The 25,645-nt window shown below is 43.5% G+C and overlaps 1 protein-coding gene across 2 annotated transcripts in view; it reads right to left on the bottom strand.

Annotated features, from left to right (window-relative positions):
• The window catches only part of ALOX5AP (arachidonate 5-lipoxygenase activating protein), a 216,908-nt gene extending 191,650 nt beyond the window's left edge, over nucleotides 1–25,258 (bottom strand). Inside the window, exons 1-2 of one of the 2 annotated variants that reach the window (XM_085621660.1) lie at nucleotides 25,111–25,258; nucleotides 6,921–7,070 (exon numbers count right to left, since the gene is read on the bottom strand). In XM_085621660.1, the coding sequence (XP_085477786.1) occupies nucleotides 6,921–7,070; nucleotides 25,111–25,180 (220 nt within the window). In that variant the 5' untranslated portion in view covers nucleotides 25,181–25,258. The remainder of the gene's footprint in view (nucleotides 1–6,920; nucleotides 7,071–25,110) is intronic. The other variant, XM_085621661.1, reaches the window with a different exon arrangement.
• Between the last annotated feature and the right edge of the window lie 387 nt (nucleotides 25,259–25,645).

Below are 25,645 nucleotides of genomic sequence, written 5' to 3'. Positions count from 1 at the left end.
CAGCAGCGCCCAAAGTGAAAGTAATTGCACGTTCACGCGAGCGTGAACACAAGCATTAGGCCAGCAAATGCCGGTGGGAAGCACTTTTAAATCCCACTTACAAAAGTCGAACAACAGCGCATGTGCTGCTGTAGGCTCGACCTAACAACAGCGCATGTGCTGCTGTAGGCTCGACCTAAAAATGAGGTTCAGCGATGTATCGCAAAGTGCATATTGCTAAATATATAGAAATATTTCACAAAGCTGAGATCTAGTGTATGATCATTGATGGTGAGCACCGTCACAACCAGGGCTTTAAGTGGGCCGGGTCCTGCCAGTGGTCAGCACTGGCGATCCTAAAAAGCTGGTGCTGTAACGGGTCCCTATCGGGCTGTCCATTTTTGCCCTTACCCCTAGGGTGAACATTTATTTTATTTTTTTTAGCTCTGTAGCAGCAGCATCACCCTTCACTGCCTTTGACCTTAATATGAAAGAGACTCGTTATAGCTCTTTCACAGTCTCATCATTTCACAACTGAAGTATTTTCAATGTTCTATACAATTAAGCCATACTTGTTGCTTATTTAGCTCATGTAACTAACAACCACTGACAAAGCCAATAGTCCTGGATTATTATAGGTGTAATGTTACTTGTTGTATTGCTTATCTGGATGCAATGACAGAAGCAGCACATTTACCAGTCGGGTGGCACACTATGCTAAGCATATGTTTTTAGCTTGTGTTTTTAAGCCACGCCTTTAATGACATCGGTCACGCCCCTTCGAGAGACCCCCCCCCCCCCCCCAGTTCTTTCATCCAATCTAAAGGTCTGGTCACAACAATGCTGCGATGCTGATAATTGGCGTGTTTTCTATCCTATTTGGCGTGAGCTCAAAGGCCACCGGATGTCAGCAGGTCAGTGGAAAAACAGATTCCTACAAACGATTGCTTTTTATTAGCCGAGCAGTTATAAGTTTCCAACTCTGAAAAATAGAGGGCCTGTTTTAACTTACTTGGTCCATGAGCTGGTAAAAGACCGATGGCTGGCAGTTGCTTTCTTAAAGCACACAGTCATTGCAAAATATACGTCTAGTTTAAAAAAAAAATAGAATGCGGTCCATTGACTCGTGATGCTTAGGCGTCTTGTGAACAAACGTTGCAGAGAGTCATAAATCCAAAAAAAGACTTTCCTTATGTGACGTACATAAGGTAATATAATTCTGAATATTATTTTTGTGACTTTCTTATGTTTTTTCTGCAGTTGCAACTAAATCAATTTCAGGCCCACAAGTGAGCCTGCTTCGTGTCAGCATAGGCAGACCTCGTGTGTTATTGACCTACAGAATCGAGAAACGGCTCTCTTCAATATTGTTTTTCCTTTAGCATTTCGATGGTTAAAAAATCCACACTTCCAGCATGAGTGCTCTTCTGCTGTGTTTTATTGTGCTGTACAATAATGTTCAGTCCTATATTTTTGCAGCGGACCCGCATCTGTGGTGGACCCTGTGCAGCTGCAGGCCCAGGACACCAATATTCCTTGCTTCCAAGGAGCTGGCTCTGGCTCTTGCCATGATTCTGACCTCTTGACGGGCAATGTCCTTATTCTCATGTCTTCCTGGCACAGAAGATACCAGGAGTTGTCTTCTCTTGCCCTACTGTCCATGGAAGATCTGAAGGAGATGCTGAGGGGACCATAGATGAGATGCTAACATAAAAGGAATCATATGTAGAACTTGTGAAGTGGTTCCCTGCCTCGTTCTCTTTCTTCGGATCCCACCTCCTTCCTCTTGCATTTCCACTGAGTATAGTGATGATGAGGAGGCGGCAGGGGATAGGTTTTTCCAGAAGGCAGACCTGTCAAACGGTTGGCCTGCCAACAGAGAGAACTTCAGCATGCCTTGTATGCCCCGACCAGGCAGGAGCTGCTGGGGGCTTTTATCGTCCAGCCTCACTGAAATTCCAGCACCAGCAAGAAAATAATCTAATTATTCGAAAACTTAATCAACTCCAATGGGGTGAACTTATTTATTTCGACTTTACACTTTCACGATGGACTCCCTCCATGCACTAGTCTTCCTGGTGTGGCTAGGAAGGTCCCGGCTTCATCTGTAGGATATCTCCTAACATATTCCCATTCTCGAACATCACCCAAGTTTTCTTGGCTTTAAAGTCAGAGGCCTGCACTTTCACATCTCAATCTCCCCCACAGCCTGAAATCAGCCTCAAGGGTGTTTACAAAGGTCCTGTCTCTCTTCCTTGGGGCAATTCATGGACAAACGATTGCTGTCTCGGTCTACCTAGATAAGTGAATGATTAATTTCCAAGCCCTGCTCTATGTCAGCGCCCATACATGGCCAGTGTGCAACCTTGTTGTGATTCATGGATTTTTGTTTAATGATGCCAAGGCCCCCCGAGGCTATCCTTGAACATGGGCACGGTTTCTCTCTCAGCATCGAGACACTGCAGCAAAAATGTTAGACTTCAGGAAAGGGTGCTTCCTCTCCTTAAAAGTTCAATGGTTATCTTTCTCGGTTTCATGCAGATGGCTTCGATCTGTATGGTACCGCAGGCCAGGCTACCTGTTGATCTCCTTGGGAGGCATGTATTACCTTTCTGGTGTTTGAGTTTGCATCAGCTTGAAGCTCTCATCCCAGAGTTGAAGCAGATTATTGGCAGAGTGAATTGTGGTTGGTTCCAGAAAGCCTGAAATGGAGGTGGGACTTACTGTTAGCTGAGGTTGCCATTCTATCAATAGATGTGTCAGACCATATATTGGCAGCCCCCTGGGGCTTAGGTCTTTGGCATCCATATAAGGTGGCATGTTCCTTGAACTGGATGCTATTATCCCGGGGAGTTCTCTGGTAGGTCATACCAGCAATAGGGTCACTAAGGCCTTTGTGAACAGACAGGGGGACCACGCTTCTGATGCACGGCCTAAAATGTTTTTCAGTTAGGCTTTTGGGCAGAGTGAATGCTGACCCTGAAGCAGCCTATATCAAAGAAGTGGTCCATGTTGTGACAAAGAGGCTGAACCAAGTGTCTTCCTCCATAAGTTTATGTGTGACTAGAAAGACCACAGTTTCAATTTAGTCGGGGGTCTTTGACATTCCATGTTAGATCTATTCATGTAGGAATGGAATTAATTATTTGTTCTAGGCTTCAAATGGAGAGGGGATTGGCCCCAGGAGCTCAGCTGTCGCCCTGGGCAGATGTTGTATTTTATTATTTCCCTCAATGCTCCTGATTCTATCTTATTATCAAGAATGCTGGAGGAAGCGTGACTGGTGATCCTGTTTTCCCTATTGGGGGCAGTTGTCTTGATTTCTGTGGAAAATGGTGGTTATGGCAAGTGAGATCTTCAGTTAACGCTTTGTTGCCTCGGGTCTCTGTTGCTGTCACCATCAGCCTGCAGCAGACCTCATTTCTCATATGGAAGTTAAAAAGCTGGTGTAACATTAAAGAGACCTGTCCAGGATCTTAGATGTGGCAGTTTAATTATCCTGCAGGTCCTCTACGCATTAAGCTTAGGCTCATCACTGACTAGGCTTGGTACTCGACTAAGAGCGTTGGTGCATCTGACTGTGAGTCAATCCTGGTGGTAAGGTTCCTCCAGGAGGGCTTTCAATTAGACGTGGCGGTGTCCACCTGGTGAGTGCATAACAAGGTCACAAGCATGTTTATAGAATAATATGGGTTGGTCTGGAGTTGGTGGAGGCGGTGGAGGCGTATGCCATCTGGCACCTGTAGGCTTTGCTATGGCCCATCTTATGTTTAAAGCTTTTTTTTCTCCCTACATGTTGCCCTTGATCTTAGCTGACCTGACTGAGCTTGCTTTAATGCACAAACCCCAACAGCCTTCTTCATGGTGGTGGTCACAATAGCTAGAGGTCTGGGAGAGATGGGATCTTTACTGGTCAGCACACTTTACATTTGTGCATTCTCTGACTAGTGGCGTCAACCCCCCCCCACCCCTCACTCTAGCGGGCCATTGAGCTCGATGAGCTGCCAATCCTGAAAAACGTTATTAGTTTTTTTTATGGGCCTTTTCTGTCTACATACCCAGCTATAAACTCAAAAATACCAATTTACGGGGATACTATGACAGAACTGATATGGGGGGGGGGGGGCGATAGCTGCCAAGTGAGCCTAGAATAGTGAAGTAAAAAGAGAAAGAGAAATCATGGAAATGGCGTAAAAAGAGACTGCAATAAAGGGAGACAATGGATAGCAGGAGCGACACAAGCAAGAAAGGAAAGAGGGAAGAAAAGAACCTAAGAAGGGTAAATAGAAGGAAGAAGAAAGAGTAAAATGAAGGAAGGAAAGAAAGAAACGTGGAAGGAAAATGTAAGAAAGAAAAAAACGTAAGAAAGGGTGAAATGAAAGAAGAGTATTGAAAAGGTGGACGGAAAAAAGAGAAAAAGAAAGGAAGTGTGAACAGAAAGAATAAAAAAAGGTGGGAGATTGGGGGTTGCTGCTATTCACAGAACTAATTCTTTCTCTTTTTTCCCATAGCCAGTATCAGCAGAAGATGCCCTTTTCCATACACTGGCTGACAACATTTTTACAGAGTTTCGCAGGTGTAGGAGTGTTTTGTTAATTCTGGCTCCGCCAGATGGGGCTTTATACTTTCTGTGGCCACCGTTGGCAGGTGGATTCAGTCTACCAGGTCTGCGGGCTGCAGCTAGGCTTAGATGGACTGACAGAGCCATTCAGGTGGCCTCACAGTAGGAGTTTTTTTAGGCAGATCACTTGAACATCTCATTTGATCTTTGCCTCCCACTTCTGACTGAAAGTGTGGGCTCTATTGGTTTTAGTGTTCATGTTCAATGTATGGTTCACTGTGTGTTGTGATTGCTGGTTGAGAAGTAAATCTACTCTTCTAGCAATTCCCATTGGGGTGTCTGTTTCATATCATTTCAGTACGTAAACACAGCTTTGCAAAGTTCTCAGAGTGGGATGAAAGGCTTGAACAAGGAAGAGGTTAAAGCAGATACTATGTTGACCAATCAACAGTCATCTCATTACAATATCCCCACATCCTTTTTTAAGCCCTTTAGAAGCATCGCCATCCCCTTGGTAGCTTACGGCTTCACGATGACGCAAGAATAGCTGTAAGGGAGTAAGAGTGACTCGGGCACAGGAAGTGAGTTTTAGTTTCTGAGTGTTCTATTCGGGCCACCTCAGGAAATAATAAAGGGTTGGGGTGAATAAAAGAGTCTGTCAGTGAAGAGCTTACCAATGAGTAATCGAGGGACTCAACTCTTCTTTCCTGGTCCACAGGCAATTTTTTCTCCCTGACCATGGAAAATGAGAAGTGAAATTGCGCCAGACACGAGCCCTGTTGCAACACTCGCAGCTAATACTCCCAGAAGGGTCAGCACACAGTAGCTGAACACTGCTGCCCTGGTATAGTGGTTCCCCGAGTCCTACCTCTAAGAAACTTTTCTGGAAAATGTCACATTGATGAGCAGATCTTTCCTGGATTCAAGGAAAGGGACTGGCAACAAGATCACACTGGACTGGCAAGTCTGAACTGTGGCTGTTCAGCCTTGGAACTACTTAGGTCCTAATTTAGAGTGTGGTGTGGCGGGTCACTCCATCTCGAACGTGACAGTAGCCCTGGTGCCTTGTTACAAATGGCACAGGAAAAAAATCACTTGTAATAGCATCATGTTTGAGACATCCGCCAAAACTCGAAACCAGATCCTTAGTCTTAGGCCAGATCTAACTCTGGACACATGAATGGACAAACCCTTAGAGCCCACCGACCTAAACACATTCTATGCTTCGCATTCCACACGGACACTGACTGCTCCTTAATTGCAAAACCAGCTTCTCTCATAAGTTTTACAAAATCATTTTATTAAATCAGCATTACCCAGGCTGGCAACAGGTATCCATGCAACAAGATTGTTTTACATATCTTTTGACAAATAGGTTTAGCTTTGTCCCACCTAAACAACGCTGATACCTAAGATTTAAAAAGGCTTACAAAACCATAACTATGTGCAGGGCCGCTGAAATTATGCGCATTGTCCAGCTGGATTGCCGCATTTCATCATCTAGTGCATAATCGGCAGATTAAAAAAAATGTTTGTATCTCAAACGGTTCAAAAGTTAATAAAAAACACAGCAACCTTGTTCACGCATTGGTTAGTCCTTTGCACAGTTTGACTAGTCAACTTTCTGTTACTTATTTAAATTGCATTTATATTGCGCTTACTAACCCTGACGAAGAGTTGATTGTTATATTTGGGTATTAAACTGGTGCAGTCTCTTCTGTTTGTGCGCAGTCCATTCTGTTTGTACTAAATTTATCTTAATATGCCTCTTTTATTCTCATTTTAGAGGCTTTGGGACCAATTCACAAAGGCATGTAAGGCTATATTATACGGCGCTGCAGACGTACTGCTTTACTTGCATCAAGATCCCTTTGTGAGCAGGCCATTTGACCGGCAGTCAGATCAGTTTTTGTCTGTTCTGCAGCACTTGCGCTCCAGCCAATTTTTAAATGCAAATGTTGTTTTTCATATTTGCACAAATGATTAAGGATCTTTTCAATAGGAAAAGCAACACATTCGTATTGTGAAGGTGTCTGTGTGTGAATAATAAGGAAAAGTGATGGACCGCTCATTCTTAAAAGTTCTCCCCTTTGAGTTTTATAACAATTAAATTGTTTTAAAGGAATTTTTAGAAAGATTAAAAACTCGAAACTGCTACTGTTAGTTAAATTAACCATATCACAAATCATTTTGCCCACTTTACAGAACTACTTTAGAGAATATATCGAATAACCCAACTTTTATTTCAAAATATATTGCAAATACTATTTTGTAACAGAAAAGCAATTTATTCCTAAGAAGATGATTTCATGTTAAAAATAAGATGCCCGCCTTCCCGCAGACACCGATCAATGCTGGTCAAGCAGTGGCCTTCGCTCACCATTCTGAAGGACGCTGACGAGTGTGACTATGGCCAGCAGCACGGTGCCTTCCAGAAATTCGTAGCCCATTCTCGCAGTGGCAGGTTTGCAGCAGGCACAGTGCGTGCGTGGCTCGAGTTCCTTCCAAAGAGCAGGGGCGCGCACTTCTGCTTCAGAAGAGGAAGTACAAAGTCTGTTTTATCTTTCATCAAAAGCATTTCCGAAAGACTCAAGGGGAACCACCCACTAACATTTTGCTAATGTACACATACACACAATTTATGGAAAGTCTAGTTGGCCATAGAACTGCAGCAGAAGCCTTCATTTTACCACTTCTGCTTTTACAAAGAGGTGTTCAAGTTCTGCTTAATGCCTAACCTCAATTTCATGAGACAATGGGGTATATTTACAAGGGGCGTAGCGCCACCAGAACGTGCATAGCGCCACCAGAACGTGCATAGCGCCACCAGAACGTCACTTTTACGGACGTTCTGGTGGCGCTAGGCCCTTCTCCATATTTACAAAGCGCACTTAGCCACTTTGGCTTAACGCGGCCTTGTAAATACATCCCCTTTACACGCATCACTTTGCGTGAAAGGGGCGTGAAATGATGTTGCTGTGGGCATTCTGCAGCAAACATAGAAATAGCAAAACGCCATTAATGATTGTTTATGTGCAGAAAGGGACACCTTCCTGCACATAAACAATATTTAAATAATGATAATTTGCTACTTCGATGTTTGCTGTAGAATGCAGCACACATAGAAGTAACAAATCGTCATGATTGATTGTTTATGTGCACAGGAAGGGATCCCTTCCTGCACACAAACAATTATTCCCTGCAACACAGGCACCCTTCCACTACAGTGCAAAGGTGACCGTGATGGCATTAGGCAGCTATTTTTAGAGCCAGCGTTAGTAAAAACACAGGTGTGCGCTGCATTGTTGTAAATACGGCGCATCCCTGCGTTTTGGAAATGGCAGGGTGCTGCACTGCCAAATTTGGCACAGCTCTGCCATTTCCTTGTAATTATGCCCCAATGTGTCCCTGCATTAAGGCATCTTCCCAAACATCAAAGACAGCAGAAAAACAGTTCATTAAGTCATGGGGTCCACTCAATAATTGAGTTCTAGACCAATGAAAAGTTAAAGGGTTTAATTGCAAAATTAAAAAAATAAGTGGTACAGAGTCAATGCCATGAAGGTTCCCGAATGTAAAGTTAAAGAAATTAAGCAAAAAGCAGTAAATATTTCAAGTTACAAATGAGCAGACAAATCGGGAAGAAACTGGGCAGCATCCCTAGTGCAAGAGAAAAATCGTCTGGCTCATCCCCAAAATTTTGGGTTTGTATACACAAATATTGCATAGGCAATCGGGGCTTTTGCACATTCATCGTGGTGTGAGCAAGTGTATAATTTGTTCAGCAAATGAGTACACAGGAAAAATAAACCTCACTTACCTTAGCACCTATGCATTATCCCTTTTTCTCGAAAAACTATTCAACACCCACTACGCTAATTTCTTCTGGAGATGTTCTAACAAATATGAAACGTTGGCAATAAGATTTGTACTGAATAAATAGACCTTAGCATAGAGATGGAAACTTGAGACAGTGCATACCACTCCCCCTCAGTGCCTGTCAGCCTTCTGATGCCGCCCCCAAAACTCGCCACACTTAGAAGAAAAATAAAATAATAATAAAATGAGTTTAAAATCCATTTTATTATCATTTGATTTTTCAAGTTTTTGAGGGTGCTGGCGGGGGACGACGACGCTCCTCCGCTATGGCGGAGGAGCTGCCGCTGTCTGCTTGCCTTGCTCCCAGTTTTTCCAGAGTGACAGCAGGGGTCAGTTGGCTGACCTCCTGTTTGAGCTACAGGGAAACAGCAAGCTTCTAGAGGACTCTATACAACTGCCCAGCTGCCAAGCACCAACTGGACCTGCCTGGACCCTGCTGTTGGCCTCTGCTAGAGTGAGTCCTGATCCCCAAGAGGTGCCCCCAGGTCCTTAATCCTGGGGTGGCATCAGTGGAGCTCCTCCTGAAGAAAAAGAAACACAAGTTTTAGGCTCCTCACGACTGCAAAGTGACCTTTTTACGCTGAGAATCATCAATGCAAAGCCTCAGCAGAACCTGCTGTTCGTGCAAACAATGACCTAGCAAAGCGCAAGGCACAGGCTCCCATTCTCACTTGGAGCGGAAATCCAGGGTGCTCAGGTTAGACCTGATGCTGCTCTAATGCTGCATGAAAGCAGCATCAGGATTGGCCGTAGGAGATTCTGGGAGCCTGTCTGCAGAGGAGCAGAAGAGCATGCTGCGGTTGGCTGAAGGTAAGTTTAAATGTTTGTTGTAATCATGGTCGATGCCCGACTCCCCACCCCTCTGCCCTGACACCTGCCGCCACTGCAAGCAGATCCAATCTGCCTTCTTCCGACAGCATGGCTCTCCTTTTCAGCAGCAGGGTGGTCCTTCTGGCAGCAGAAAGAGGCCTTCTTCTGTATCTTTCACTGTTTCAGGAATGGTTTTGAAGGCCCTATTTTTATACTTGGTACAAGACATAGTGTTAGGGAATTCCCAGACCTATCCCCAAAACTGTTTCTGTTCTATTCTTTTTTTCCCCATAGGGTTGGCTCCAAACTTTCTAGGATAACAAAAGGCAGGGCAGGCTTGGTGTTAGGTTCCTTTGTGTGTGCGGCAGGCAGAGACTTTTAAAGTGTGCTCATCAGTGCAAGAGACAACTCCTCCCCAGCCATTCTGTTAGGGGAACTTACTCCTCTCATACCTAGACCTTCTTTAGTCCCATGTCTGGAAGCAATAGTATTCGTAGTCATATATGACCGTAGACACTGGCAGAAAGGCACAGTTGGTCTGGGCAAGAAAATGCCAGCTTTCTAAAAGTGGAATTTTTAACTTAAAATTCGACTACATCATTAAAGAGGATTTTCATTTGAGTGTAAACATTATATTTCTATCTGCCCCCAATATAAAAGTTGTACATATTAAATATAATAAGGTAACCCAGTGTTGGTTTCTGTAAGAGATAGCCTTACAACAGTGAAAAACAACTTTAGACGTTTTCTACTGCCAGGACATGTAAAACTTAATCACACATGTCCTCCTTTGTATATACCATGCACCCTGCCCTATGAGCCTTTAGGGTTTATCTTAGGGGTGACTTATGAGCATTAAAAAGGAGGGTTTAGGCCTGCTAACCGGCGTATTTTGCCAGGTGGAAATGGCAGTTTAAAACTGCAATACAGGCTGCAGTGGCAGGCCTGAGACTTGTTAAAAAGCTACTTTAGTCGGTGGCATAATGAGTGCTGCTGCCCCCTAGTAGCATTTAATTTTCAGGCCATGGGTACAGGTAGTACCATTTACTAGGGACCTACAAGTATATAAAATGTGGCAATTAAGTGTAGACCTATTTTACCATGTTTAAGGGAGAGCACAAGCAGTTCGAGTTCAGAAAGCAAGGCAGCTCAATTGAATCAATATGAAATATTGCTATGGTCTGCCTCTGATATTGCTTTGATCTGTGGTCCCGCTTTGAATCCTGCTTCTTTAATGCCTCCCAGTGAGGATGGAGAACCACACAACTGTGTCCTGGAGACAGCCCAGGTTACAGAACCTGGTATTGATTTGACCAATATACCCTCAGTGATGGTGAACTAATATTTTGTAGACGGATCATGTCTTAGGAACGAGGAAGGTGCCCTAGTCACTGGTTATGCTGTTTGCACTGTAAACCACATTGCAGAAAGTTGTAACTTGCCTATGGTGAGAACAGATGAAGTTGCAGGGTTCACACTTTGGCTTGCATCCTAGCTAAAGACATTTTTTTTACTGTGTGCTCGGACTCAAAGTATGCATTCTTGAGTGATGCACAACTTTGAGATTCTTTGGATGTGAAGAGGTTTCTTAACCTCTACAGGTACTCTTATTGGAAATGAGTAATATGTTTTAAATTCCTTGCAGTTTCCAGAAACAGTTGCTGTAGTGAAGTGTGCTGCTCACCAGCATCCGTATGATGATGTTTCAACAGGCAAGATGCCTTAGCTGGTTCGCTGCTAAGAATGCTGCAGTGTCTAAAACTGCAGATGTTTGCTATGTGTTTTATTAGAACCACCCTGTTTCCTGTACCTACCATAAAGGATTTGTCTCAGTTGCAGAAACATGCCTCTGCAAATGTTAAAGTGTTCTGGATCAAACAGCAAAGTAAAAGAGATCCTTAGGGGCTGTGGAGAGATAGCAGTAGGCATGTGATAACACCAATCTCACCAGGTTGCATCATGGAGCAGACCATGTTGATAGGGACGGCACAATACGTGCTGCTTCATCCCATTGTTATACACCCTCCTTTACCTCTATGACCCAGAGTTATTGTTTGTCATGTACCATGTGCCTGGCACATAATGCTAGTAAGGGGTTAAGGCCCCCCCCCCACTCACCCTCCTGCCTGGTGCCGCTTTTTGCATATCCAGATTGACTTTATCCAGATGTCCAAATATGTAATTTATTCCTAAACCCTTGTTGTAGTGTATATGTTTTCAGGCAGGATGGATGGAAGCATAACCATGTGCACATGAAACGCCTTAACAGTTACTAAGTAGGTACTCAGAGATTTTATCCCCAGGTATAGGATGACAGCTAAATCCGTAGTGATCAAAGGGCACACTTTTTGTCAGTGGTAGTGCATGCAGTTTGTAAGGACCTAGGGATAGACCAGTGCTTAATTTGTAAAAATGTAAGTGCCAGGGCCCTTCTCGAAAGGCTACTGCAGCTTGCACCACACCCCTAGCAGCGCTGCCAATGACATTAGCAACATAACACCTAACCATCTCACTCCTACAAGTGTGACAATTCAGACTATTTTAGGCCACACAAAGCTATAATAATGGTATTATTCATTTTCATTGTACATTGTCTTATTAAACACGTTTGTTGGGCTCATCTCAATGTTAAAGACAGCGCCACTATTTGGTGGATTGTCACTAAAGCCGGTGCTGACATTTAAGTGCTGGTGTCGAGCACCGGAAACCACCTGCTCAAATTAAGCACTGTGCTAGACTAACATTTCCATTGTGCCTATGGCCCGAGTCCGCAGGCACGGTAGAAAGGAATAATGGGCCCTGCAGAGCAAGATAGCTAAGATATATTCATAAACAATCAAAATGTCCCAATGCTCTGCCATTAGCCCATAGATCACAGAGCGATCCCTTCCCAAAATACAAAATACAGCCATATGAAATAGTCATGGGCAACCCATGTGGCTCCCATCAAATCTCCCCGTCTCCTCTGCCAGACTGGATTTGCAGTTAATTGATGATGCCGTCCTACAATTATTGCAGAAAGCTTCTACAGTGTCTTTGCAGTTTCCATTCTCAGGTGCGAGTTGCTTTCATTGAGTGTCCAACTGATGCCCGTCATTCCTTCAAGCCTGACGACCGGACCTGTGTCCAGGCATTTCAAAGGAAGACAGAACTACATCTCAGTTGGTGCGGATCATACCAGGTCTTGCTGTTCACCATCACAGCTGTCAAATGCTGTGGTTTGGAGACTTGAATCCGCTCATATCACTTCAAAAGAGCTGCTCCTCCTAGGGACAGTTGTGGTCCTGCATGCCTGGCTCTGGACCATCTACCGAGACTGTTTCTCCTGCAGCTTTGTCATCTGTTGGTGGGTCAAAGTCTCCATGCCACCTCCTCTGTCGGTTATACCACCATCATGTGATGCTGCCGTGACATCCTTTCATCGCTACTGTCTCTGTCCAAGGTAAGCACCCTCTTCCATCTGGATACCTGATCTCATTGTGGGTCTGACCTGCTATCTTTCTTGCTGTTTTGAGCATCTGGCTGGGGGTGCATTACAATATTAATGCAGATTGATTTGAAAGACAAACTCAGCCTCTGCCGGCTTACAAGGGTAACTCCTAAGTGTTGCTGCTAGAAAAGTACAGAAAGACCATTACCTCTTCCTCTTGCTGGATTTCCACACACGCGCCTGTGATGTAGGAGATAGCATTCCAAAGATCAGAGTGGCCATCAGCTCTAACAACACTTCCCTTCATCCTTTCCACCTCTGGCATAGACTGCCAGAGTGTGCGGACATCTCCGCTCTTCTTACCCAGGCCTCAAAAAGATTAATAATCCTTTCAGCCACAATGACCAGACCTGACTCCTCTTGCAATGGCTGAGCAAGGATTTATCTTGGAGCACCGACGAGCAAATGTTGCTTTTATTTTTATTGGACACAGTAAATGTGATTTTTACGGTGGAGAATATTCCTTTGAGCGTATGTCCATTTGAATACCACCTTCCTCTTGGGGTGTTGTTTCTCAAACATGACCTGCAAGGAGGTCATGATTATTTCATCTATAAGTCGCCCGCTTACCCCTGGATGTCCTTAATCTGAACTGGGACAAGTTATCCACGGTACATCGTTCCAACCATAAGACACTTTGATGATCATCCGTTGGAACGAAAGAGGGGCCGGCGGGCTGTTTCTGCTACCTCTCGGTTCCTTTCTGCTTTGATACCCTTGTACGGAATGGTTGTTGTAGGAAGAAATTCAGAAATATTAGAAGAGATAGCAAATTCAACCACAATAACTTTAGGATTAGGGAACGAGCAGTTAGATGCCCACACCAAAATGCTGATCCAAAACAGAATGACTCCAGATTGGCTCCCAGCAGCCAAAGGGGAAGTTTGTACCATTCTAGGGACTGAAGTTTTCACTTCTCTTCCCAACCCTTCCCTCAGTGCACACGAGCAGATAGATAACATTAAAGAGTGTGTAAAGAACTTACACGAGATGCAAGGCAGCCTTGATCTCATCATTAACAGCATCTGGATGCGGTTGGGGATGATGTTTGGCCCTTGGGCTTTGTACATACGTGAATCGAGTATTGGTTTTGTTTTAATTGTGGTTGTTATCCATATTGTTATTAGGCTAATATTGTGCAGCATCCAACACTCTCACAAAAATAAAGCCACTCCCACGGCGTTTACTCTTATTACATCATAAAGAGATGGTCGGACTGTATTCCATCAAACTGCTGTAAGCTGCTGTAAATTCAATTGTGTCCTTCCAGAAATAAGGAATGGAGGGGGCTGTAAATATTTTATGCCTTGCTTGCATCGTGTTTATATATCCCTATGCAATATAGTGTTTAGTAATCATATACCCAATCCAGAATGCATTAATAATTTTAGTCTAATGTGAATCAAATTATTTTATGTTTGCTAATTTTTATGGCTATTATAGGTCCGGAAAACACAGGGCCTGGTGTTGTACCTTTACAAATTTCCTAGCAGTGCAACCTCGCTTTTCAAACTTGGTAAGTGGAAGCAGGATTTCAGGAGAATACTGTGTATATGAATGGTATCTTCTCCTCCAGTACGTCTAGCACTTCCTTGTGGAGAAGATACTACCACCTGATAGTTAGGTAAGTTTTAAGGTGAGAGAAACAAGTTTCTGTCACATGATTAAGCTTCATTGACTTGTACTGAGAGCAAAAATCTATGTACTAGTTTAATTTTTTTGGTTTGTTTTAGCTCTATTCTCCAACTGGTCATTTTCTAGAAAGATCCATTGTCAGATGAAATGACAATTGTCTTTGATCTTTTGCTATGCTGCTTAATACTTTTCAATAAATGCTATCTCTTGTCTTTTCTTTGTGGAGGTCGTCACCACGTGGGAGGACATCTCTGCACATGTAGATATACATTTTAGTAGTAAATGTAGGAGGCAACAGTAGAAGTGGCAGGAATGGTGAAAACTCCCTACTATATGGGAGGGGATTATGGAGGGTTAAGGAGGGACTTAGACAGGGGTAAGGAGGGGTTTAGAAAGATATTTGCTCAGGTACCCACCCAGTTGGCCTGTTGCTATTCACAAACAGCACTTCTAAAGTTCTACAAACAAAAGAAGTCCCCAAACAGTTGTAAATGTACTCAAGCCTAACCTTGGAGTAAGTCCAGCACTCATAGGTTCTGAAACACACTCAATTGAAGCAGGGACTTAAAGTAAGTACCCACAGTAAATAATTATTAAATGAAATCTTTTCGAATTTTAAATAACATTACCATATTTATATTTGTACATTTCAGACTGTATATTCAATTTAACTTGTATTAATTAATATATTACATTTACATTGTTGTTTAAAAATAATTAAATAAAATGTTACATTTGTAATTGAAAATTACAACAAAATTACATTAATTACACAGACAAGTTGTAATAAACAACAGTTAAATATAAAAATGAAAGTAGAGTTAATGTTTTTCAATCATTTTAGATAAAAAAAATATGTAAATTAAATTAATATATTTTATCTGTTTAATTATAGATTAAATATTTAATATGAGTCAATGCACTGTAACATTATTTTTTTTTTGTTCTCAGTTGCTGAGAATTATGTTCAGTTGATTCATATGTTTATTTTACATTGAAATATTTGTTTTAATGATTATTAAACTTTACTATGTTTCCCTGTACTTTACTGTAGAGAGATCTCCACCCTTGTGAAAAAACCTGCACCTACATGCGAAAAGTCATTGGCAGTAGTTTTATACTCATAAATCCTGTTCTAGCAAGTACCAGCTGCCGTTTTGAGTGGGTGGAGAGATGTAAGTCTGCACTTAGAGTAGTACATTTACATATGTAAGCCTGCACTTACAGTAGTGCATTTACACTTGCGTGGTGGGTATTGTTGTTTACCACTGGCTTTGCAGGGCCTTGGTTACTACTGCCCTCCCTTTACTCTTCAGTGGTAGCATTGGTGACCACTCAAGGGCAGTGCTTAATTTGAGCCGCTGGTTGCCGGTGGCACCACCAGCACTCATTTTTAGGGACCGTATTTTTTCACATCACACGTTTATCAAGAGTTAAGAGAGAGAAAACATACAAAAGGGAAAGAAGGAGGACAACAAACATGGGTACTGTGAGAAGTTGGCCTGATATGTAGTGCTCACTATTCTAGTGATCACTGTGTATCATTCCAAACGACCCTTATTGATGATTGGTTGTAAGTCAACCTTTTAGACCAGCTATCCTAGTAGCGTGGATACGAGCAGTCTTTAAGCTAAACTCTAGAGGGCGTGTTAAGCCAGCTGTTTACCATCACATATACCCCTTGAACACCAAGTGAAAGGACACCACACAAGTTGTTATGAAAATAAAAGGATATTTATTTATAACAAGACTACCCTGGCTCTTTATGAGTCAGGGAGCTAAGCACACTACAAAACTCTTAGGAAAATACTTCAGTTGCACAATTTACACAAATGCCCGAGGGGCACGAGAAACCATCTACACTAACAGTGAAATGCGAATGGTTAGAGTCTGGAGGTACTGATTCCGGAGTGATCCGATCAGTGGGACTAAACGAAAAAGGAACTGGACACTTGTAGAGCGAACCTGCGATGGAGCACCGAGATGCTCGAGTTACCTAGCCCGGAGGCTGCGGCTGCGTGAAGTTCGGCAAGATGTCGGGAGTCCTCGTGTAGTCTCAGGAGCCTGAAAGAAGAAGTTGCTGGCAGGCGACCAGTGACGATGTTCGGAGCGATCCAAGCCTGGATCGGTGATGAAGGAAACCTGAAAGCAGAGGGGACTCAGTTCTCAACCGCTAGCCAGCGATCGTGTGGGTACCAGGAGGGTACCGGCTGAAGTCACCTCGACCAGGTGAGTGGGTGACGTCGGACTCGGCTGTTCCTCGGACCAGGAGGCGCGGCGGCGACCAGGATGGAGGGCGAGCTGTCCCTGTTCCACAAGAGAACTCTGGGTCCATTGCAGAAAGGTTGAAGGAGTCTTCCTCGCTCAACGGGTGCCCTATCGGAAACTCATGCAAGGAGTTTAAATTCATGCTTTATTGAAGAAGGGAGCTGTGACGTGGTTTGAACAGTTGAATTTAATAAGAGGTGCTTATTTCTATACCCTTTTCCTTTCCCTTCCCACATGCAACTCTGGTATGTTCTGGAAAGTTGGAGGTGCGGGGATTCGCGAAGAGACCGTTAACAGCATTCATGTTGGTGTTGAGGTTGGCGGCTGAAAGGCTGCTTACTATAAGTTAATTATCGTGAAAATGATAGATTATCTTGTGTACTTCCTAGCCCTCCATTGGCGCATACACACGGCTGAAGTGTGCAAAAGCACAATAAATGTAAAAATATTCCATAAGGAAAATGTTTTTCCTCAGGGAAGAAAGCCTTTCTCTGCTCTAGGTCAAGCACTCACCCTGCCCCATCCTTTGACCTTTACTCCAACTTTCTCAGGAGTACATTTATGTGCCTATGCAGTGTAGGAAAAAGGCTGCAAAATGTTTGTAAGTGATTATAAAGTGTATGGGTTTGTGGTAGTTTACCATATTATGCATGCCCCCTGCACTTCCTGGTAATGCCCACATTCCAGCACCTCCTCTGGGTATGGCTGTGGATACCTCAGTTTGTGGCCAGGTTGTCTGCAGGAGTAAATCTAACGTGTGCTTATATATCCACTTGTTTAGAGCAGTAAATGTCCGTATTAGTGTTTTTGTACAATGTAAGTTTTACACGTGCAGGACTCTATGCAAGTTGAGCCTGTGGTGACGTCATGCACCATCTGCCTCTCTTGTCTGCAAGTGTACTAATACTGAACAACAGTAAGTATCCTTCGGGATCGTGGCTTTTTCTATTTCCGCTGCAAAAACTTATGTGATGTTACAAATATTTAAATAGCGCAAAAAACAGTGTACTCCCTGCGTAGTATTCCAGCGCTAGCTGGAGGCGGAGCTCTTCCTGACACAGACCTTAGAACGCTTTGCAATATTTCTTGAGATAGGATCCTAGGAGTTATCCCTGATACGTTTTAGGAAGCCGCCAAAACTCATTATTTAACCACTAAACAACGTTATGGTGTACCATATATCCTCGTTTAATTACCAAGTACGTTCTACAGTTCAAAATATTTGATAGATTATAGTATATTAACAGGAAAGACATAGATTTTTAAAAAAGTACCGTAACTGTAAATGGGACGTTCATTATAATATTAGAAAAACAAGATTAATTTACAGAAAATTTTAAAAACACGAGAAGCAATGACCTAGGAGAAAAGAATAAACAAAACGAGGGCTACGAGGTTAAATTGAGAAGCATTCAGAACCTTCTATAATTGAGAGGTGGAAGCGGAGGATAATAAAGATACGTAGCCACATCTAAGAACAAGCATTGGTCGCGGGGAATGCAAAGATGGGGGCTACAGCGGGAGAGAGAGGCGCGCGCGTGCCGGCAAACACGCGAGTGGTGCGCGCGCAGCAGCGCCCAAAGTGAAAGTAATTGCACGTTCACGCGAGCGTGAACACAAGCATTAGGCCAGCAAATGCCGGTGGGAAGCACTTTTAAATCCCACTTACAAAAGTCGAACAACAGCGCATGTGCTGCTGTAGGCTCGACCTAACAACAGCGCATGTGCTGCTGTAGGCTCGACCTAAAAATGAGGTTCAGCGATGTATCGCAAAGTGCATATTGCTAAATATATAGAAATATTTCACAAAGCTGAGATCTAGTGTATGATCATTGATGGTGAGCACCGTCACAACCAGGGCTTTAAGTGGGCCGGGTCCTGCCAGTGGTCAGCACTGGCGATCCTAAAAAGCTGGTGCTGTAACGGGTCCCTATCGGGCTGTCCATTTTTGCCCTTACCCCTAGGGTGAACATTTATTTTATTTTTTTTAGCTCTGTAGCAGCAGCATCACCCTTCACTGCCTTTGACCTTAATATGAAAGAGACTCGTTATAGCTCTTTCACAGTCTCATCATTTCACAACTGAAGTATTTTCAATGTTCTATACAATTAAGCCATACTTGTTGCTTATTTAGCTCATGTAACTAACAACCACTGACAAAGCCAATAGTCCTGGATTATTATAGGTGTAATGTTACTTGTTGTATTGCTTATCTGGATGCAATGACAGAAGCAGCACATTTACCAGTCGGGTGGCACACTATGCTAAGCATATGTTTTTAGCTTGTGTTTTTAAGCCACGCCTTTAATGACATCGGTCACGCCCCTTCGAGAGACCCCCCCCCCCCCCCCAGTTCTTTCATCCAATCTAAAGGTCTGGTCACAACAATGCTGCGATGCTGATAATTGGCGTGTTTTCTATCCTATTTGGCGTGAGCTCAAAGGCCACCGGATGTCAGCAGGTCAGTGGAAAAACAGATTCCTACAAACGATTGCTTTTTATTAGCCGAGCAGTTATAAGTTTCCAACTCTGAAAAATAGAGGGCCTGTTTTAACTTACTTGGTCCATGAGCTGGTAAAAGACCGATGGCTGGCAGTTGCTTTCTTAAAGCACACAGTCATTGCAAAATATACGTCTAGTTTAAAAAAAAAATAGAATGCGGTCCATTGACTCGTGATGCTTAGGCGTCTTGTGAACAAACGTTGCAGAGAGTCATAAATCCAAAAAAAGACTTTCCTTATGTGACGTACATAAGGTAATATAATTCTGAATATTATTTTTGTGACTTTCTTATGTTTTTTCTGCAGTTGCAACTAAATCAATTTCAGGCCCACAAGTGAGCCTGCTTCGTGTCAGCATAGGCAGACCTCGTGTGTTATTGACCTACAGAATCGAGAAACGGCTCTCTTCAATATTGTTTTTCCTTTAGCATTTCGATGGTTAAAAAATCCACACTTCCAGCATGAGTGCTCTTCTGCTGTGTTTTATTGTGCTGTACAATAATGTTCAGTCCTATATTTTTGCAGCGGACCCGCATCTGTGGTGGACCCTGTGCAGCTGCAGGCCCAGGACACCAATATTCCTTGCTTCCAAGGAGCTGGCTCTGGCTCTTGCCATGATTCTGACCTCTTGACGGGCAATGTCCTTATTCTCATGTCTTCCTGGCACAGAAGATACCAGGAGTTGTCTTCTCTTGCCCTACTGTCCATGGAAGATCTGAAGGAGATGCTGAGGGGACCATAGATGAGATGCTAACATAAAAGGAATCATATGTAGAACTTGTGAAGTGGTTCCCTGCCTCGTTCTCTTTCTTCGGATCCCACCTCCTTCCTCTTGCATTTCCACTGAGTATAGTGATGATGAGGAGGCGGCAGGGGATAGGTTTTTCCAGAAGGCAGACCTGTCAAACGGTTGGCCTGCCAACAGAGAGAACTTCAGCATGCCTTGTATGCCCCGACCAGGCAGGAGCTGCTGGGGGCTTTTATCGTCCAGCCTCACTGAAATTCCAGCACCAGCAAGAAAATAATCTAATTATTCGAAAACTTAATCAACTCCAATGGGGTGAACTTATTTATTTCGACTTTACACTTTCACGATGGACTCCCTCCATGCACTAGTCTTCCTGGTGTGGCTAGGAAGGTCCCGGCTTCATCTGTAGGATATCTCCTAACATATTCCCATTCTCGAACATCACCCAAGTTTTCTTGGCTTTAAAGTCAGAGGCCTGCACTTTCACATCTCAATCTCCCCCACAGCCTGAAATCAGCCTCAAGGGTGTTTACAAAGGTCCTGTCTCTCTTCCTTGGGGCAATTCATGGACAAACGATTGCTGTCTCGGTCTACCTAGATAAGTGAATGATTAATTTCCAAGCCCTGCTCTATGTCAGCGCCCATACATGGCCAGTGTGCAACCTTGTTGTGATTCATGGATTTTTGTTTAATGATGCCAAGGCCCCCCGAGGCTATCCTTGAACATGGGCACGGTTTCTCTCTCAGCATCGAGACACTGCAGCAAAAATGTTAGACTTCAGGAAAGGGTGCTTCCTCTCCTTAAAAGTTCAATGGTTATCTTTCTCGGTTTCATGCAGATGGCTTCGATCTGTATGGTACCGCAGGCCAGGCTACCTGTTGATCTCCTTGGGAGGCATGTATTACCTTTCTGGTGTTTGAGTTTGCATCAGCTTGAAGCTCTCATCCCAGAGTTGAAGCAGATTATTGGCAGAGTGAATTGTGGTTGGTTCCAGAAAGCCTGAAATGGAGGTGGGACTTACTGTTAGCTGAGGTTGCCATTCTATCAATAGATGTGTCAGACCATATATTGGCAGCCCCCTGGGGCTTAGGTCTTTGGCATCCATATAAGGTGGCATGTTCCTTGAACTGGATGCTATTATCCCGGGGAGTTCTCTGGTAGGTCATACCAGCAATAGGGTCACTAAGGCCTTTGTGAACAGACAGGGGGACCACGCTTCTGATGCACGGCCTAAAATGTTTTTCAGTTAGGCTTTTGGGCAGAGTGAATGCTGACCCTGAAGCAGCCTATATCAAAGAAGTGGTCCATGTTGTGACAAAGAGGCTGAACCAAGTGTCTTCCTCCATAAGTTTATGTGTGACTAGAAAGACCACAGTTTCAATTTAGTCGGGGGTCTTTGACATTCCATGTTAGATCTATTCATGTAGGAATGGAATTAATTATTTGTTCTAGGCTTCAAATGGAGAGGGGATTGGCCCCAGGAGCTCAGCTGTCGCCCTGGGCAGATGTTGTATTTTATTATTTCCCTCAATGCTCCTGATTCTATCTTATTATCAAGAATGCTGGAGGAAGCGTGACTGGTGATCCTGTTTTCCCTATTGGGGGCAGTTGTCTTGATTTCTGTGGAAAATGGTGGTTATGGCAAGTGAGATCTTCAGTTAACGCTTTGTTGCCTCGGGTCTCTGTTGCTGTCACCATCAGCCTGCAGCAGACCTCATTTCTCATATGGAAGTTAAAAAGCTGGTGTAACATTAAAGAGACCTGTCCAGGATCTTAGATGTGGCAGTTTAATTATCCTGCAGGTCCTCTACGCATTAAGCTTAGGCTCATCACTGACTAGGCTTGGTACTCGACTAAGAGCGTTGGTGCATCTGACTGTGAGTCAATCCTGGTGGTAAGGTTCCTCCAGGAGGGCTTTCAATTAGACGTGGCGGTGTCCACCTGGTGAGTGCATAACAAGGTCACAAGCATGTTTATAGAATAATATGGGTTGGTCTGGAGTTGGTGGAGGCGGTGGAGGCGTATGCCATCTGGCACCTGTAGGCTTTGCTATGGCCCATCTTATGTTTAAAGCTTTTTTTTCTCCCTACATGTTGCCCTTGATCTTAGCTGACCTGACTGAGCTTGCTTTAATGCACAAACCCCAACAGCCTTCTTCATGGTGGTGGTCACAATAGCTAGAGGTCTGGGAGAGATGGGATCTTTACTGGTCAGCACACTTTACATTTGTGCATTCTCTGACTAGTGGCGTCAACCCCCCCCCACCCCTCACTCTAGCGGGCCATTGAGCTCGATGAGCTGCCAATCCTGAAAAACGTTATTAGTTTTTTTTATGGGCCTTTTCTGTCTACATACCCAGCTATAAACTCAAAAATACCAATTTACGGGGATACTATGACAGAACTGATATGGGGGGGGGGGGGCGATAGCTGCCAAGTGAGCCTAGAATAGTGAAGTAAAAAGAGAAAGAGAAATCATGGAAATGGCGTAAAAAGAGACTGCAATAAAGGGAGACAATGGATAGCAGGAGCGACACAAGCAAGAAAGGAAAGAGGGAAGAAAAGAACCTAAGAAGGGTAAATAGAAGGAAGAAGAAAGAGTAAAATGAAGGAAGGAAAGAAAGAAACGTGGAAGGAAAATGTAAGAAAGAAAAAAACGTAAGAAAGGGTGAAATGAAAGAAGAGTATTGAAAAGGTGGACGGAAAAAAGAGAAAAAGAAAGGAAGTGTGAACAGAAAGAATAAAAAAAGGTGGGAGATTGGGGGTTGCTGCTATTCACAGAACTAATTCTTTCTCTTTTTTCCCATAGCCAGTATCAGCAGAAGATGCCCTTTTCCATACACTGGCTGACAACATTTTTACAGAGTTTCGCAGGTGTAGGAGTGTTTTGTTAATTCTGGCTCCGCCAGATGGGGCTTTATACTTTCTGTGGCCACCGTTGGCAGGTGGATTCAGTCTACCAGGTCTGCGGGCTGCAGCTAGGCTTAGATGGACTGACAGAGCCATTCAGGTGGCCTCACAGTAGGAGTTTTTTTAGGCAGATCACTTGAACATCTCATTTGATCTTTGCCTCCCACTTCTGACTGAAAGTGTGGGCTCTATTGGTTTTAGTGTTCATGTTCAATGTATGGTTCACTGTGTGTTGTGATTGCTGGTTGAGAAGTAAATCTACTCTTCTAGCAATTCCCATTGGGGTGTCTGTTTCATATCATTTCAGTACGTAAACACAGCTTTGCAAAGTTCTCAGAGTGGGATGAAAGGCTTGAACAAGGAAGAGGTTAAAGCAGATACTATGTTGACCAATCAACAGTCATCTCATTACAATATCCCCACATCCTTTTTTAAGCCCTTTAGAAGCATCGCCATCCCCTTGGTAGCTTACGGCTTCACGATGACGCAAGAATAGCTGTAAGGGAGTAAGAGTGACTCGGGCACAGGAAGTGAGTTTTAGTTTCTGAGTGTTCTATTCGGGCCACCTCAGGAAATAATAAAGGGTTGGGGTGAATAAAAGAGTCTGTCAGTGAAGAGCTTACCAATGAGTAATCGAGGGACTCAACTCTTCTTTCCTGGTCCACAGGCAATTTTTTCTCCCTGACCATGGAAAATGAGAAGTGAAATTGCGCCAGACACGAGCCCTGTTGCAACACTCGCAGCTAATACTCCCAGAAGGGTCAGCACACAGTAGCTGAACACTGCTGCCCTGGTATAGTGGTTCCCCGAGTCCTACCTCTAAGAAACTTTTCTGGAAAATGTCACATTGATGAGCAGATCTTTCCTGGATTCAAGGAAAGGGACTGGCAACAAGATCACACTGGACTGGCAAGTCTGAACTGTGGCTGTTCAGCCTTGGAACTACTTAGGTCCTAATTTAGAGTGTGGTGTGGCGGGTCACTCCATCTCGAACGTGACAGTAGCCCTGGTGCCTTGTTACAAATGGCACAGGAAAAAAATCACTTGTAATAGCATCATGTTTGAGACATCCGCCAAAACTCGAAACCAGATCCTTAGTCTTAGGCCAGATCTAACTCTGGACACATGAATGGACAAACCCTTAGAGCCCACCGACCTAAACACATTCTATGCTTCGCATTCCACACGGACACTGACTGCTCCTTAATTGCAAAACCAGCTTCTCTCATAAGTTTTACAAAATCATTTTATTAAATCAGCATTACCCAGGCTGGCAACAGGTATCCATGCAACAAGATTGTTTTACATATCTTTTGACAAATAGGTTTAGCTTTGTCCCACCTAAACAACGCTGATACCTAAGATTTAAAAAGGCTTACAAAACCATAACTATGTGCAGGGCCGCTGAAATTATGCGCATTGTCCAGCTGGATTGCCGCATTTCATCATCTAGTGCATAATCGGCAGATTAAAAAAAATGTTTGTATCTCAAACGGTTCAAAAGTTAATAAAAAACACAGCAACCTTGTTCACGCATTGGTTAGTCCTTTGCACAGTTTGACTAGTCAACTTTCTGTTACTTATTTAAATTGCATTTATATTGCGCTTACTAACCCTGACGAAGAGTTGATTGTTATATTTGGGTATTAAACTGGTGCAGTCTCTTCTGTTTGTGCGCAGTCCATTCTGTTTGTACTAAATTTATCTTAATATGCCTCTTTTATTCTCATTTTAGAGGCTTTGGGACCAATTCACAAAGGCATGTAAGGCTATATTATACGGCGCTGCAGACGTACTGCTTTACTTGCATCAAGATCCCTTTGTGAGCAGGCCATTTGACCGGCAGTCAGATCAGTTTTTGTCTGTTCTGCAGCACTTGCGCTCCAGCCAATTTTTAAATGCAAATGTTGTTTTTCATATTTGCACAAATGATTAAGGATCTTTTCAATAGGAAAAGCAACACATTCGTATTGTGAAGGTGTCTGTGTGTGAATAATAAGGAAAAGTGATGGACCGCTCATTCTTAAAAGTTCTCCCCTTTGAGTTTTATAACAATTAAATTGTTTTAAAGGAATTTTTAGAAAGATTAAAAACTCGAAACTGCTACTGTTAGTTAAATTAACCATATCACAAATCATTTTGCCCACTTTACAGAACTACTTTAGAGAATATATCGAATAACCCAACTTTTATTTCAAAATATATTGCAAATACTATTTTGTAACAGAAAAGCAATTTATTCCTAAGAAGATGATTTCATGTTAAAAATAAGATGCCCGCCTTCCCGCAGACACCGATCAATGCTGGTCAAGCAGTGGCCTTCGCTCACCATTCTGAAGGACGCTGACGAGTGTGACTATGGCCAGCAGCACGGTGCCTTCCAGAAATTCGTAGCCCATTCTCGCAGTGGCAGGTTTGCAGCAGGCACAGTGCGTGCGTGGCTCGAGTTCCTTCCAAAGAGCAGGGGCGCGCACTTCTGCTTCAGAAGAGGAAGTACAAAGTCTGTTTTATCTTTCATCAAAAGCATTTCCGAAAGACTCAAGGGGAACCACCCACTAACATTTTGCTAATGTACACATACACACAATTTATGGAAAGTCTAGTTGGCCATAGAACTGCAGCAGAAGCCTTCATTTTACCACTTCTGCTTTTACAAAGAGGTGTTCAAGTTCTGCTTAATGCCTAACCTCAATTTCATGAGACAATGGGGTATATTTACAAGGGGCGTAGCGCCACCAGAACGTGCATAGCGCCACCAGAACGTGCATAGCGCCACCAGAACGTCACTTTTACGGACGTTCTGGTGGCGCTAGGCCCTTCTCCATATTTACAAAGCGCACTTAGCCACTTTGGCTTAACGCGGC

This window comes from Triturus cristatus, chromosome 8, assembly GCF_964204655.1.
Source record: "Triturus cristatus chromosome 8, aTriCri1.1, whole genome shotgun sequence".
Classification (NCBI taxonomy): domain Eukaryota; kingdom Metazoa; phylum Chordata; class Amphibia; order Caudata; family Salamandridae; genus Triturus; species Triturus cristatus.
The sequence above is the reverse complement of the archived record's forward strand: the minus strand, read 5'-3'. Positions and strand labels throughout refer to the sequence as shown.